General features: G+C 36.5%; 2 protein-coding genes across 6 annotated transcripts in view; one reads left to right on the forward strand and one right to left on the reverse strand.

Annotated features, from left to right (window-relative positions):
- On the forward strand, positions 1-6,368 carry LOC107224644 (cytoplasmic dynein 2 intermediate chain 1). Of its 2 annotated transcripts, XM_015664782.2 has the most exons (17): positions 3-237; positions 668-1,471; positions 1,542-1,658; positions 1,747-1,925; positions 2,183-2,336; positions 2,415-2,555; positions 2,671-2,811; positions 2,897-3,205; positions 3,301-3,473; positions 3,584-3,690; positions 3,786-3,898; positions 3,970-4,121; positions 4,246-4,394; positions 4,473-4,531; positions 4,709-4,863; positions 4,946-5,078; positions 5,198-6,368. In XM_015664782.2, exons 1-17 carry the CDS (start codon positions 226-228, stop codon positions 5,318-5,320), a joined length of 3,021 nt encoding a protein of 1,006 aa, XP_015520268.1. In that variant the 5' UTR covers positions 3-225; the 3' UTR covers positions 5,321-6,368. The 2 variants fall into 2 exon arrangements, with proteins under 2 accessions (XP_046599201.1, XP_015520268.1); XM_046743245.1 differs by lacking the exons at positions 4,246-4,394; positions 4,946-5,078; positions 5,198-6,368 and having other exon boundaries at positions 1-237; positions 1,741-1,925; positions 4,709-4,850.
- Positions 6,093-12,572, reverse strand: part of LOC107224650 (transferrin) — a 7,829-nt gene continuing 1,349 nt past the window's right edge. The window contains exons 2-15 of one of the 4 annotated variants that reach the window (XM_015664787.2): positions 10,933-11,041; positions 10,698-10,831; positions 10,457-10,590; positions 10,198-10,342; positions 9,934-10,091; positions 9,729-9,850; positions 9,501-9,652; positions 9,169-9,415; positions 8,944-9,092; positions 8,669-8,839; positions 8,433-8,531; positions 8,227-8,342; positions 7,998-8,153; positions 6,093-6,372 (exon numbers count right to left, since the gene is read on the reverse strand). In XM_015664787.2, coding sequence (XP_015520273.2) covers positions 6,187-6,372; positions 7,998-8,153; positions 8,227-8,342; positions 8,433-8,531; positions 8,669-8,839; positions 8,944-9,092; positions 9,169-9,415; positions 9,501-9,652; positions 9,729-9,850; positions 9,934-10,091; positions 10,198-10,342; positions 10,457-10,590; positions 10,698-10,831; positions 10,933-11,041 — 2,078 coding nt within the window. In that variant the 3' untranslated portion in view covers positions 6,093-6,186. Of the gene's footprint in view, positions 6,373-6,758; positions 7,299-7,997; positions 8,154-8,226; positions 8,343-8,432; positions 8,532-8,668; positions 8,840-8,943; positions 9,093-9,168; positions 9,416-9,500; positions 9,653-9,728; positions 9,851-9,933; positions 10,092-10,197; positions 10,343-10,456; positions 10,591-10,697; positions 10,832-10,932; positions 11,042-12,572 lie in introns of those variants that run through there. The other 3 variants (XM_046743251.1, XM_046743250.1, XM_046743252.1) reach the window with 3 other exon arrangements.

Here is a 12,572-nt window from a genome sequence, read left to right on the forward strand (position 1 = left end):
CTGTAGTGTGTCAACGGAAAAAGGGTTGCAAAAAAAGGCGTGTAAGCTCAGTGGGGTAGTTCTGACCTTTTTACCCCTATAGATCGGTAAAAGAAATCCCTAAGCTACCGAGGGAGCAGAATATGTATTGCAGTGATATGAGACCGTAGATGCACGGCAGTTTACAATTTACATCATGGCGACCTCACGACTGTCAAAACAAATCAATTAACCACTTACCACATAATGTCAAGCAAGGTGAGTAGACATAAATATATATTTTCGATCTATAACAAACACGTTGCTAATTGTTTGAAAAACATATACCACACTATGAATTGCTGTGACAATATTTCACCGAATAACCTCTCTTCCAATTTGAATATTTTATTCCAATGAACATTCATGGTGAAAATATACCTATATTGAGAAAATTATGGGGATAAGAATGTTAAAGTATTTTAACAACTCTCAATCATTTTTCTAAGCAATTCTCACTGTTGGATTTGCACGTATAATACAAATAAACTGATGTAATATATTAAACGGATTCTCATTGCTCTATATACCTATATCTGTAACACTGTGATTATAACAATAATAGTAATAATAATAACAATAACGATGCTTAGCCAGCGGCTAAAGTATTGTGGTTTGTATTATTTGTTTTTTTTTTTTCATTGACTAGGGCGCAATAAAGAAAATTGCCGGGTCGAGTACCGTATTAAAAACAAAGAACAGACAAGCAGGCGATGCATCTTCCGATGTCTTGGCGTCGCCCAACTCGAAAGACTCAAAACTTACGAAACTCAGAGATTCGAAGATACAAAAAACCCCACAGAACTCTTTTAACAAGCTGGCATCTAGCAGGATTAGTTCCATGGATAAGCCTGTTGGTTCTCAAACCAAATCAATCAGGCAAAATGGTCCTGGATCAACATCTATATCCAATACTGCTGCCAGCTCTCCGAGAACTGGAGCCCAGTTGACGAGGAGGACCACAACCTCGGGAGCAAAATTAGATAGGCAGAAAATAGAAGTAGAGAAAAGGCTGAAGAATGTTCCGCCAGCGGAACGAAATAAATCAAAAGAGATGGCGAGCAAAAGTTACTCGGAGAAAAGAGGATCAAGTTCGATATATTTGCCAAAAACGATTAGAAGCTCTAACGCTGCTACAACTAGAACGTCTAGTCAAGTTATTGCATCGAAAACCAGTTCGGTGTCTACTCGCGATAAGCAGAGAGAAGGAAAATCGGAGAGTCCTTATAAATCAGCGGAGAAGAAGCCTAGACGAACGTCAAGAGAACGCAAAAAATCCAGAACTCTTAGTCCTAGCGAAATAAAGGTGTTACACCAGGCTATGAAGACTGATAAAGCAGCAAATGATAGTCTGTCAAAGAAAGACAATAACTTGGTAAAATCCCACGGAGAGCAAAATCGTACCGCGACAAACGACAATACTGATGATTATGAATACGAAGATGATTTTGAAGTAATTTAAAATTCTTCAACTGGTTATTCGTAACTTGGTCTAGTTTGTTGTAACATTTTTCTATTCATAGGATTACGAATCGGACTTTCAAGAGTGTACTGATAGCGAAGTGTCAAACGTTAGCGAGGAACAGGAAATTTCAGAGAGTCCTGAACCTGAACCAATTGAAATGCAAAGAGAAGAGCAGGTAATTTCAATAGATCGTGAATTACTTCCGATGATATAAATTTTTTTCTGTGCAGACATAAAATTACTGAAGATTTCCTTACTTACAGATAAAAACAATAAACAGTGCAGATGGACGACGGAGCGAAGAGGAGCATATGCTAGATTCTGGTCACTATGAACTCACAGAGGCTAGAAAACGAGCTGCACGCTTAGAATCTATGTCAATGAATCAGTCGAAGGCACCACCATTGCCAGAATTAAGACAGCCCATAAACAAATCATATAGGTTCGCTATAGTTAAAATTAATTATCAAAAGTAATAAAGCTACTCACGAAAAACTGTGAACGGTTGCTTTATTTTAGTAGAGAGAGTATAAAAAATCGTATAATGTACACACTGCAATTTTTAATTATCATTTTTAGCACAAACGGTTTAAATATTATCGATTCTCGGTTAAGAAATGGTCTTATGTATAATATAATCAAAAAGCTTTATTATTTATTATTACTTTCGCTAAATAATATGAATATTCGTTCGGTCAGGCAAGAGAAGACACCCGAAAATAAGTCATTACCGCCATCGTCGACGGACGAAGGTTTTGAGGATGGGAGATCTGGAGATTTTGCTAAATCTCCACCCGTATCACAAATATCTTTCATCGATTTTCAAAAACCAAAAGACGAGAAAGTGCAAAAGGTGAGAATATATATTATTACGATATAATCTTAAAAAATCTACAAATTGACTAACAAATCTAATTTTGTTTAAATCTAGAAATTGCTGTCAAAATCAAAAAGAGGAGAAGAATTGTTGAACATGATCAAATTGGACAATGTCGAATGGTCTCTCATTGAATACACGCCTATAGCTTATGAAGATTTTATACTGAATTATGGACGATTAAATACTCAACAGGTATGAAAATTGAATAATTAACTCTACGAAATTTTCACCAATGATTGAAACGTATTCTCTGTAAAATTTAGCTTAGTAAAAACCAATACTATGGTGCATTTAAACACTTCTGCAGATCTCTGTACAAACCAACGAAGATAATCCCGAAACAGAAACGCAAACCGAGAGTATCGAATTTATAAATAAATGGACCCAACATCCTATAACGTGTAGAAGAAATTTGAACAACAGTGAAGACGTGAAATTGTTTAAATTGGTAAAGTTTTGTTCAGTTTTATTAATCGTTCAACTCTGCTAATGATACTATTCAATACAGTAATGGTGAAATGTATCTTTTTCAGGAACAAATCGGTGTTGGCGAAGATACAGACTGTGATGAAACGAACACACCAATTGTACCGACTTACGATATTCTACAGCTGAATGAGTTTTTGAGTAAAGCAGGAAAAGTCGTGCTCTCGTTGTTAGAAGAAAAAAAAGTTGGAGGAAACGTACTTCGGTCTAATTCGCACGAGTTACCCTTCAGCGAAGGCTTCATTAAGCTTGCCGTTGATTCGGTATCTTTTCTAGTTGATAGAACAGTATCGCTCCTACATTACTCAGAGACTTTGAATAAGATGTTACTGTCAATACACGTTCTGAACAGTGAGGTAAAAACAAATATATTTTATACAAGCCATTGAATTTTTTTTTATCCTGTCAATCAAAATAATGTCAGGTTCTTAAGTTGACAAAATTATAACAGGGAATTGAAACTTCGAACAAGGAAGATTATCTAACCGACTGTTGCATCGGATGTGTTTGGAGTACCTCAGAACCATCGAGACCAGTGAAACTCTTTTACTCATCTTGTTCTATAACAGCTTGCTGTTTTCACTCGACGAATTACAACGTCGTATTTGCAGGCCTAGAAGACGGGTATGTAAATACAGTTTTATTAAAGTACTGATTAGTTGTACCAGATGTGGAAAGTTCAGACCCAAAAATGCGCAAATGACTTTTTATTTCAATGTTTGATTGTTCAACAGGTCAATAAATCTGTGGGATCTTAGAGAAGATGCGATGTGGCATCAAAAAGTAACCGATAAGGTAAATGAGGTGGACTGGGTGTTGCGATCACCAACTTACACTACAGGTAAAGCAGAGAATTCTCGTAATTCATTTTAATCCGCACATTTTGCATATTCGGTGTAATGCGCATTTCCCCATAATTTTGACTGCTTGTTCCAGCGGACAGTGTCAGTGATAATTATCACAGTTCTGAAATTGTCGCGATTCGTGTTGTATCTTACATTGAAAAAGACACATCAAATGCAAGCAACAACAGACTTGCACCGATTCAGGTAAGTTTAACTATCCTCACGTTGAAAAAAGCTGTTCACTTTGGTAACAGTACATGTGACATAACTTTCAGATTTGCACTTTAGACGAAGAAGGAGAGTTAATTGTTTGGAGTGTATTATACACCATGGGAATTCGCACGGATGATTTAGGATTGGCTCACTGGGGCGACATTAGACTTCAGAAAACCCAACAGATTGCAATAAACACTAGAAGGGATAAACTGTAAGTGAAAGACTGGTTCCCCATTTATTACTAAAATTTCCTTCAATAGCTAGACCCTAAATAAATAAACAAAACTGGATTCTTTATCGCTGAATACCTAATTTCGTATCTCGATATATTTCAGGGAAAAGATTTACACCGGCTATTTTGATATGCATGTTGATAGCGTTGATACTAACAATCTATTTCTGGCTACTAATACCAATAGCATCTTGCATGCAACGTGTATTGGCAACAAAGTTGCACCCAACATTTACCGAGGGAATGAAATTGGTCAGTTACGCAATAATCTAATATTATCAATTTAGAGCAGTTTCAACATACTCATTTTTTACATGTGCTGAATTACAGAATTCTGTGGTGGTACTCGATGTATTGAAGGATGTCCTTTCAAACGATCGTACTTTCTGGTAAAAATTCACATGATTTTCGTTCGTGCACCTAGATTATTTAAACCTCATAATTTTATTAAAACTCATACTTACTTTAATGCTCGTTGGTATATCTTAAGGATATTTGCAAATAATTGAAAACGTAATGTCATTTTTCAATTATGTTACATAAATATCAATTTTCAATTCCATTAGGTGGGCTGTGACGATGGCACTATACGACTTCATTCGCTGAAGATTGAGCGAGCTCTTTTGCAATTAATTGACGATGAATGTAAAAACCCAGTTAAATCTGTACAGTGGTCAAAATCCAAGCCGTTTACAATTTTCGTTTTAGACAGTGCCTCCAAGTGAGTTGATTATGTATCTACATTTATTCAGAGACCAGTACCTTTTTTTCATATTGCAAATCATCCATTTCATCAATTTTAGAATCCACATATGGAACCTGAGCAACAGTGATATATATCCTATGTATACCATTTCAACAAAGAAATGGGGATACGTAACAAGTATGCAATTATCCCCATGCAAAACTGATCACGATTTGATCAACCAATATTTGGTAAGGTGTAATTTATACTCTGTCAATAGTTTCGGAAGTTGTTATATATATATATGGAAATTATATTTAATTGACTTTAATAATATGGCTAAATTAATTTCGAATATCCTGAATTTTAGGCTCTTGGAACGGATAATGGTCGGATTGAGATTCATAAGTTGAAGAAGGATTTCTGCTACAGTCAAAGAAATGAATCTGACCAGGAGCTCGAAACGTTTTCAAGATATGTAGATATTTTGTAGTTGCTAGTCAAATTTTAGCTCCAGGTAATGTATGATAGGTATGTTTTCAACAAAAACCGCCTCTTCTAATCTTTTATTTATTGAATCGATTTAGTCGATAGATCGATTTCAGATTATTCGCGAATATCAGGTACGTAAAATCGTTAGGAGTTGAGTGCAGAAAATCATGTTCGAATCACGCGTCGTTGCCGTCTGCAACGAATGTGATGGATAATTACTCAAATATAGTTTAGAATATATACATACGTATATGACAATCTTTATACCTAACGAATTGTAAGACTGGATATCGGCTAAACTTTAGAATGAATCTTTGATTTTTATTATTTAATTTATTGTAATTAGTGCAATGATAATGAAATATCATGTCTCGGGAATCGTAGGAATTGCGACAATTATGTACCGAACATATTCTTAAGTAAAAGTTATGTACTATAAAAAGTGGTCATAACTTCGATTTATGCACGCTATGTCCGATAAACCGTGTTCCAATGATATGGGTCCAATATCAATCTTTGCAGTTCGCATATATATGTTTAAAATCTGATTAATGTTCTTTTATGAATTGTTGAATTCCCCATGTCGGGCCTGTGTAAAACACTAATGTAAAACAAAAATACTAGTCACTGTTATACCTGCGAGTTCTACTAAGAGCTCCGAATATCACTCCGTCCATTAAGCACAGTTCTTAATACAAAAACTGTAGATATTAGTTAAGAATAGCTGTAAAATAAAATCACGTTTATGATAAAAAAAAAAAAAATAACCGATATTTTCGTAAACAGACTTTTATTAATACAATTACAGCGCATGGAATATTTTATTCAATTCTTAAGCTGTCATTGCCGTTTGAAATTTCATATAAATTATTGATTCATGACACGGTTTATAATACTAAGTACAATACACATTAGACACAGTTGCAAAAGGTCGAAATGCAATTTTCTGGCGCTACTTTGTGGTGGATTCGTTATCAAGTCTTCTATTATTTGTACATAACTTCTATCAAGATGGACATGACTGATGTCACTTTGCAGGTGTTGTGTTTGTTCCTGTATAAAACAGAAAAAAAGAAAAACGTAACTATGTGGATGGTAAAATGATAAACGAATTGTTACACGTAAAAAGACATTTGAAATCAGCTTTAAACATCTTAAATGACATGGCTGAAATGAGATGCAAGCTACAGACTTTTCGAGATCCTTTTTTTCAATCTAAATTCAATGACATTCATTTCAGAGTATAAAACAAAAAAAAATTATTCAAAATTAAACCTGAAAATTGTTACCTGAATTCAATTAAAAAAAGGCAAATTAACTATGTGTGACTTTTGTACATGGGTTAACAAAATCAAAGCCAAAGTAAAAACAGAGCAAGGTGCTGTCGATGGATTGGTAATACCACCAAGAAAAGACCCTGTCATCATTGTTCATGGTGGAGCTGGTAGAATTCCAAAAAAGAACCGAATCGCCATGCTGGAGGATGTGAAAACAGCAGCGATCAAGGCGTACACGAATTTGATAAGAGGTTCACATGTGCTTGATGCAGTGGAGGAAGCTATTTGCCACATGGAAAGTCAGAAGTACTTCAATTGTGCCTTCGGTGGTTCTTTAGATTACACTGGTGATGTTGTTATGGATGCAGGCATAACGGACAGTGGTTTTCAATTTGGATCTGTGGGTGCCGTTCGAGACATAGAACATCCCATAAGCTTGGCACGATTAGTTATGCACAATACGGATCACATTTTACTGGCAGAAAAAGGAGCGCAAAGCTTTGCTGTGGAATCACGGATGTCAATTCTGTCGCCAGGCTCGCTTATTCCCACTCCAACACCGTCTCCGTCTCTTAACTGGGAGAATGAAGAGGAAGAAGAACCACAAATTGACTCAACCACAAACATCGAAGCAAATCTTGCAGGAGATAAGAATCCTAAGTATGAGACCGTCGTGTTGAAACGATTTCCACAGTGTAGTCCCTACTACGGTCAAATGATCGAAGAAAAATGCGAAACCCAACCAAATTTAGTCAACATTTTTGAACCAACTCTATTGGAGGTATGTAAATACTTTTATTGATAGACTTAGGATCTCATCAATGCCTTAAATGCTAAAGTATTCCTACATAACTTGATCTCAGTTAATTGTAAGTTGCAGTATTCTTTATTCAACAAGGTAGGAGGAGTAGGAGCGGTGGCATACGATAGAAAAGGAAGATTGGCTGCCGGTACTTCAACAGCAGGTAATCAAGGGAAACTGAATGGCTACATGAGTCCGGCTGCGACAGTGCCTGGCTGTGGAATATTTGCGGATCAAACAGGCTGCGTATCGATATCAGGTCACGACCAGACAATATATGCTTACGCACCAGCACGAATGTTTGTCAAGAGATTAAATGCCGGTGAAATAATTGACGAAGCATTGAATATGGAACTTGACGAATTCCAAGACAGCATGTGCCAATCGAACATCGGCGCTATCGCTCTGAATTCTGATGGCAAGCCAGCCGTTTCCTTCAGAAGTCAACATTTTCTATGGGCCTACTGCGAACTTGGCTGGCTTTATTATGGATGGGAAAAGAATCAAGTGTTCTCAGAAAAAATTGAAGGACTCGACAGGCCCCTGGATTGTATGTGCGAGGGTGTTATATAATCCAAATGGATATTTGAGTTACTCACAGGAAAAATGATGCTGTGATTTCCATCGTAACTTCCGTACAACAAGAAAGCCGGAGTCTGTCCATTGTATGTTTTTCCAAATAATTGATCCATCTCAAGTAACGTGGAGTATATTTCTTCAAATCTTATCGACGATATGTTTTGATTAACCATTACCTGAAATTAATCGTTATAAGGCATGTGGCTATGAAAGGAATGCTCTGTATGTTTATTATAAGCATCTACTCACTGAACCAAGCGTAGTCCAAGTGAGAAAACACGAATCTGGGTCTGATTCTTTGAAGCAAATTGGTTTGAAATCGCTACCTTTCAAACCATGAGCCCAAGTCTGTTGATTTTGATTTCCTAAACGTTTGGGAAGAATAGTTAACGTCAAAGTCAATATATAATTTCCATATTTCTAATTCCGTTTGACTGATATCCACGAAATCTTACCAGTGTTCTTCTTCACAGTATCTGGACTGATAAATGCAACATCCCCGCCTCCATTAACGAGGCACCTGAAAGCGCTTGTTTCATCTTTATATTCCGCGCCTGTTCAAGCGTGCAAAATTTTGAGGTGAGATTGCTAGCAAATAAGTAACTGGTTGAATAAGTTCAATTCAGACGATATTCTGATTTATGTTGATGATGGTTTTCATGATTTATCGTAATAAGACTGTCTGAATTACCTTCTTTGCATAGAGAATATAAATTCGAAGGAAATGTATGAATTTTGAAGGAGTTTTCTTTCAATCCCGGAACACAACTTTCTTTGAAAAAATTTGACACGGCTTTTATGTCTAACGGATCCCAGTTGCTTCCAGACATATTTCTCATTATTGATACGAATGCGTTCCATCCTGTTAAAATGTAAGACACTTTATGTTTTTTCTAATTTTTCATCACGATCACTTCGTTTCAGGTTAAACAGTCTGCCTCTATTGAAAATATTCGTGATATTCACCAATGGTTTGGTACCCAGTGAAACAGGCCTTCAATCCTCGGAGCTGCTCCAGATTGTTAATTTTTGAATCTCTTCTGACCACTGCCGCTACTTTGTTCATATCTTCTATCTTGTTTGTAAATACATGAACGACACGCTTCAACCCTTTCCTGGAGAAAAAAAGGTAAAATTAAGAATGATCATGTCGATTACTATTATATTATGTGCGAATCAAGTTCTCCTCACTGTTTAGCTACTAGTTCTTCGTCCGGTCTTATAACGAACAATTCGGCTTCTTGCTGTGTTACAGCTTCCATGCACGCCATCCTACTTGTACGTGCGATGCAAGATAAGTTTGGTTCATCGCCATAAACTGAAAGAGCTTGACGAAGCCACATACACTTTCTCTGTTCAACGTTTGACGAGACACACCATTGGATTGTTCGAGATGGCTTACAAGGAGTATGGGTATTGGCGCTCAGAAATCCAGGCACTTTTACAAAGTAAATAAAATTAGATCTCCATAATAGCTACGAACCTACATAGGGATCAACAAATAATCAATACAACTCGTTTACCTCTCCTCAAATAATCGCCTGGCGTTCCAGAATCGTCGCGATTTATCTGTGCCAAGTGATAGTTTTCTAAAAGTCTTACCAAAGCTCCATGCCATGGTACGTTCTGGGTATCTAGGGTCATCATGAGGTTGAAGACCTTCTCATTTTGATTACTAAAACCAGTAACAAAGAATATTGGTGAATTTGAATCAAGAAGTTTGGAAATAGTCTCAGAATACGTGTCGTTACCTGTTTGTCACGACAACTGGCCAAGGTTTTGCTATCCACGGACATGGTTCCTCGGTTTGCATTGACCGTGTTGTTCCATCATAGCATAAGTACCTGTAGTCGCCTTTGTTTATACCTTGTGTCTAAAAAATTACACCAATTGTCACAAGCGGAAATTAAAAATTAACTGTGAATACTCTGAGGAAAGGAAAACTGTAAATATTACTCGAAAATATTCCTGTGCATCGGCTATTCGAACCCAAGCAACGTCACCAATGCCATCGGCCAGGCACATGACCGCTCCTATTCGCCCATGATATTTATCATCCGAATAACATCCCGCAGGATTGTCGCAAATAGCACAAAGGTTTCTGTACCGCGATTCTGTATTCGCATCAAAAAATAAGTATCAAATATATTGCGCACAAGTTTAATTTCAGTGTTAATTGCACCTGTAAAACTTGACCTTACAAATATGGATTTCACTAACTTAATTTACTGTCCAGGTTCGTATCCGTTGTCCAGGGACCAGGCATGCAGGCAGCTCCGAAAAACTTTGATGCTGCTGCGACGCGATTCTCGATTAACGTCTTGTTCGGATCGCATTCTTTTTCAATAATAGTATTCTCAAAGTACTACGGAAATGAAAAATGAAAAAAAAATTAATTCTACATTCGTTATCACCTGGGAAGATTCATCCTCGATCTACGAATTTTTGCAAAGAAATATAATGCCCTTGTATAACTAACGGTAGCTAGTACTGGTGTCCAGTCAATGGCGGATTCATAACCAGGATGGCAAAATTTCTTTCCCCTAACATCTCTCAGATCTTGAATGCCCGAAGTGGTACGGAACAGTGCGATAATTTGATACTGGTACTTTTCTACAAAGTTATAATAACTTTTAATAGATAAATAACAATTTGCATGTTCACGCTTCAATAAGGTATTATATAAAAATGAATATGTGTTGCGACGAACGATTCCTTACCTTCGGGGAAGAACTTTAACTCGTTTGTGACTAGAATATTAAATTCTCTCGACGATGCAGCTGCGGCTAAATCTTCGGGTCCCAAGACCGTTAGATCACTGAGCTCTTCACCAACTTTTCTAAGACAATCGAATCTACAGTATTCGATAATGATTAGTTTTTTATACTAATACGACGAACCGGAACAGTCGCTAATTTATTCCATATTTAAAGGTATGAATCAATATTCACTTGCCTATCGTTTGTTATGACACATTTTACTCCACTCTCAGGCTTATCTAACATCGGACAGTTTTTCTTTATCCTATTGTCGGTGTGCTTCCCTGACACCATGCATAATCTTACTGAAAATTATGTAGAAAATAATGAAAAAAAAAAAAAACATATGGGATCATTTGGCATATAATTATTGCAATAAATTATCCAACTCTTTGAAGGTAACACAGGTCTGAAGAAAATATTTTATCTCAGCTGCATGGGATGTTTTTGGTAAATATCATGTTTAAGTGTGCGGAATTCAAAAATGACTTCCATATCCCTCCATCACGTACAGTATTTTTGCAAAATACAATGTATTTGCATAAAAAAAGAAGCATAACAATGATGAAAAAACCATCATTTCATTATAGAGGACTAAACAATATTTCTTATAAAATTAAACAAACGATTTCGTCGTGAAATTTACTCAAAATTCCTCGTTCATGCTTTTTTTCTATGAAACCTTTTCTTCTTCTCTTTGTTACTTCTCCGAACACGGTTTCGCTTTTCATCTTCTGTTTGTATTTATTCTTGAGTCTGACTTCAATACATATTAAATTGAAGTAAAAAATCTTTTTCACAGGGTTTTTAGAATCAAATACACGATACCAGATTTCAAGTTAAACGGGAGTTTCACTCTAAATGAAACTACAAACACGAGTTCAGGAAAAAACTTGACGTGATGCGATGTTTTGAGTATTTTTCCCGGTTTCAGCGAGTGAATATTTATAAGAAATAGTATTAAATAAACGTGTAATTTTTTGTTAGCAGACCTGTGTAATTAGTTCTGCACAGCGAATGAAAGATTCGATTATCATAATTTGCCTGCATCTCTGCATGGGAGTAATATGAAAGATATTTAACAACGTGAAATCAGACTTCTCAATATCGCGCAACCGCAATCCATTCAAAATTGGGGTCAGTCGTGAAATAAAAAACACTGCGAAGAGTTTTTAAATTACATATATACGAGAAACGGAAACCGCGATATTCGCGAACGTGAAATTGTCATTGAACCGCGTCGGACTGAATTAAAAGTAGCGATAAAACTTCCGGCGTGCAAGGATATTCGGTGTATTGTTAATTAGAGGCTGAAAAAATGTTCAATCTTTCTCTTCCATGTTTCGTTTCTTCCATATAGGCATACTACCGGATGTAACAAAATATATGCAAATGATGTCAGTGCAATGCAACGTTATAGATGGAAGCTCTACATAATTATCGATAAGAAACACCGAGATAAACACGCTCGCCGTATTCACGCATCTTCTATCACTTACTAATTTATTTATTACTTCATCGTTCGCGCGTTCAGATTTAGGAAAAGGACGCTGCTGCATACGGATGTCGAGGAAAGGATTAATTTCCTGTTGATGGCATGAAAAATAAAAAAAGAAAAAAAAAAACAACATGCCCAGATAAGAGAAGACCTTACACTGCCCAGCAAGAACGATTCCGAAAAATTATTAAACGTGCAAACCGGCACTGCCAGTTTCGCAAGAATGCGCTGTAAATTCGTCAGTCTAAGGACAGCCGGTTAACTGTGTTTACTATGCGTGTCGAGCGCATCCTTTCATGGCACATATGTATCTTGCATAAATACATATATGCGTACAG

The sequence above is a fragment of the Neodiprion lecontei genome, chromosome 6 (genome assembly GCF_021901455.1).
Source record: "Neodiprion lecontei isolate iyNeoLeco1 chromosome 6, iyNeoLeco1.1, whole genome shotgun sequence".
NCBI lineage: Eukaryota > Metazoa > Arthropoda > Insecta > Hymenoptera > Diprionidae > Neodiprion > Neodiprion lecontei.

Coding starts and splice junctions, on each gene's coding strand:
- LOC107224644 (XM_015664782.2), top strand. Junction 2,556..2,670: donor GACGATTAAATACTCAACAG/GTATGAAAATTG, acceptor ACACTTCTGCAG/ATCTCTGTACAAACCAACGA. Junction 4,532..4,708: donor TCAAACGATCGTACTTTCTG/GTAAAAATTCAC, acceptor CAATTCCATTAG/GTGGGCTGTGACGATGGCAC.